This window comes from Borostomias antarcticus, assembly GCF_949987555.1.
Source record: "Borostomias antarcticus genome assembly, contig: scaffold_1263, whole genome shotgun sequence".
NCBI lineage: Eukaryota > Metazoa > Chordata > Actinopteri > Stomiiformes > Stomiidae > Borostomias > Borostomias antarcticus.
The window spans coordinates 1-2,500 of NW_028176129.1; the positions used below are offsets into that span (position 1 = coordinate 1).

At 53.1% G+C, this 2,500-nt stretch overlaps 1 protein-coding gene across 1 annotated transcript in view; it reads left to right on the forward strand.

Moving 5' to 3' along the window:
• Positions 1–649: 649 nt before the first annotated feature.
• Positions 650–2,500, forward strand: part of LOC311328776 (WD repeat-containing protein 7-like) — a gene marked incomplete at both ends in the record, with an annotated part of 5,208 nt that continues 3,357 nt past the window's right edge. The window contains 2 exons of the mRNA XM_084462689.1: positions 650–883; positions 1,188–1,678. Coding sequence (XP_084318815.1) covers positions 650–883; positions 1,188–1,678 — 725 coding nt within the window. The remainder of the gene's footprint in view (positions 884–1,187; positions 1,679–2,500) is intronic.

A 2,500-nucleotide genomic window follows, 5' to 3' on the forward strand; every position in this document is an offset into this window, starting at 1 on the left:
GGTGACAATGGCGACCCTGAGTGTGCTAATTGTCAGCGATAGACGTTGCTCTGAAGCCTATTGAACGCTGCAGAGCAGATGCAGGCTAGGGTGGGAGGGAGGGAAGAGGGAGGGGCAGGGGCCCAGGACCCCCCCCCCCCCCCCCTCCCTCCCCCCTCTCTCCCTTCTCTACACCGCAGACAACAAATGTGCTGCCCCCTCTAGTCGCCAGCATTGTTAGGTTCGTCCATTTCTAGGTAAACAAGCGTCCCCTTAGCCGCGTGCTGATGTGGTGCAGGTGCTGCGCTAACGGCATTAGCATTGAATGGGGATTAGCATGTTTTGCAAATTAACGCCGCTGTTATTAGAAAACAGAACGAGAGCTCGGGGACAAAAGGTTCCTGCTGGAGTCAGACGAAACTGAGAGCGATATTTCAGAGGCGTTTCCTTTTTAGCTCGTACCGCTATAAAGCCATATAACTTTACAACCCGTCCAAATCACTCAAGATTAATGGGAAGTCAGGACACTGAGGATAATTACTGTACAGACGTGAGCTGTCCTTGACTGTACGCTGCTCCAAAAGAATAAAAACGATTTAAAAAACGAAGAATACATTCACGCGGAGAGTGATCTCGACCTTGTTTTATGTGTGTGTTTCGGTTCTTCCAGGGGAACCTGCCCAAGTACTCCCATAACTCCCTGGTGGTCCAGGCCATGAAGACCAACGTGACGGACCCCGACATGCACGTGCTCTTCTTCGACGTGGAGGCGGTGATCATCCAGCTGCTGACCGAGGAGGCCCAGAGGCCCAACCCCATCCTGGTCTCCCCCGAGACCCTGCAGAAGAGCCAGGGGGCCTCGGACAAGGGGGGCTCCTTCCTGGCCAACAAGATCTTCAAGCAGGTGACCGACAGTCAGGGCCGCCTTGTGTGTTGTCTGAGCTTTCTCTCTCTCTCTCTGTCTCACTCTCTGTCTCTCTCTCTCTCTGTCTCACTCTCTGTCTCACTCTCTGTCTCACTCTCTGTCTCTCTCTCTGTCTCACTCTCTGTCTCTCTCTGTCTCTGTCTCTCTCTCTCTCTCTCTGTCTCTCTCTCTGTCTCTCTCTGTCTCTCTCTCTCTCTCTCTCTCTCTCCCCACGTGCCTGTTCTCTAACGCCCCCCCCTCCCTCCCTCCCTCCCTCCCTCCCTCCCTCCCTCCCTCCCTCCAGGTGAAGGAGACCATGAAGGAGACCATCAAGGAGCACCTGCTGGATGAGGAGGAGGAGGAGGAGGAGGAGCAGCGGCGTCGCGAGGAGAAGTCCAAGTCCCTCAGCCTGCTGGAGTACAACCTGACCATGGACACGGCCAAGCTCTTCATGTCCTGCCTGCACGCCTGGGGCCTCAACGGGCCCCTGGACGAGGTGTGCCTGGGCCGTCTGGGCATGCTGAGGCCCCACTGCCCCATCTCCTTCGGCCTGATCTCGCGCGGGGGACACATGTCCCTCATGCTGCCCACCTTCAAGGAGTCCCTGCTGCGACAGATGGCCCAGGCCGCCGGCAGGAAGCTGTCACTGTCCGAGATCGTGGGCAAGGGAACGTACGGCGTGTCGCGCGCCGTCACCACCCAGCACCTGCTGTCCGTCATCTCGCTGGCCAACACGCTCATGGGGATGACCAACGCCACGTTCGTGGGAGAGCACATGAAGAAGGCGCCCGTACGGTGAGTTGGCATTTCCAGGATCTGGCGTGGCATGCTGGGAATGGCTGGGAATTCTGGGAAGGGCTGTGCTAACATGGCATTTGTATCGCCATTACCCAGAATTACTTACTGCTGCTTAAATCAAATCAAACTTTCGGATTTCATACAAGGCAACACAATGCGCTTTACAGAGAGCAATGGGAGGGGTGGGTATAGGTCCCACCCTTACATATTATTCCAGAGGAAGCAAAAAAACAGTTTCACCCGGGGGCCAGAAAAGTGAGCTGTAAAAATTCTTCCCTGACCACTCTCAACCAGACGATCGAGCAAGTTCCTGGAGTATGTATGTCTATTGATTACTGAAAATCTGAAGCTTCATCTACCCGTGAGCTGAATCTAACTCTACGCTAGGATTCTGTTTTGTAGCTTTTTTTATACTGCACAAATATTTATAATATGGTTTGATTAGTGTCAACCTCAGTCACAAAAACGCCCAATGTCCATCTCTGGTTTTATTGAGACACGCACACTCACACGGACACACACACACAGACACACACACAGACAGACAGACAGACTGACAGACAGAGACACACACACAGACCCCGTGAGTGCCGCTAAGGTGGAAAAGCGCTATATATAAAGCGCTGGAATATGTAGAGGTGGGTCGTATGCCCACCTCCCTCGTTCTCTGTAAAGCGCATTGTGTTTCCTCTGGGTATGAAATGCACTATACAAATAAAGCTTTGATTGATTGATTGATATAAGTGTAGTCCATTTACCATTTACCCCCCCCCCAACACACACACAAACACAAACTTCGACTAGACTTCCTCATGAACT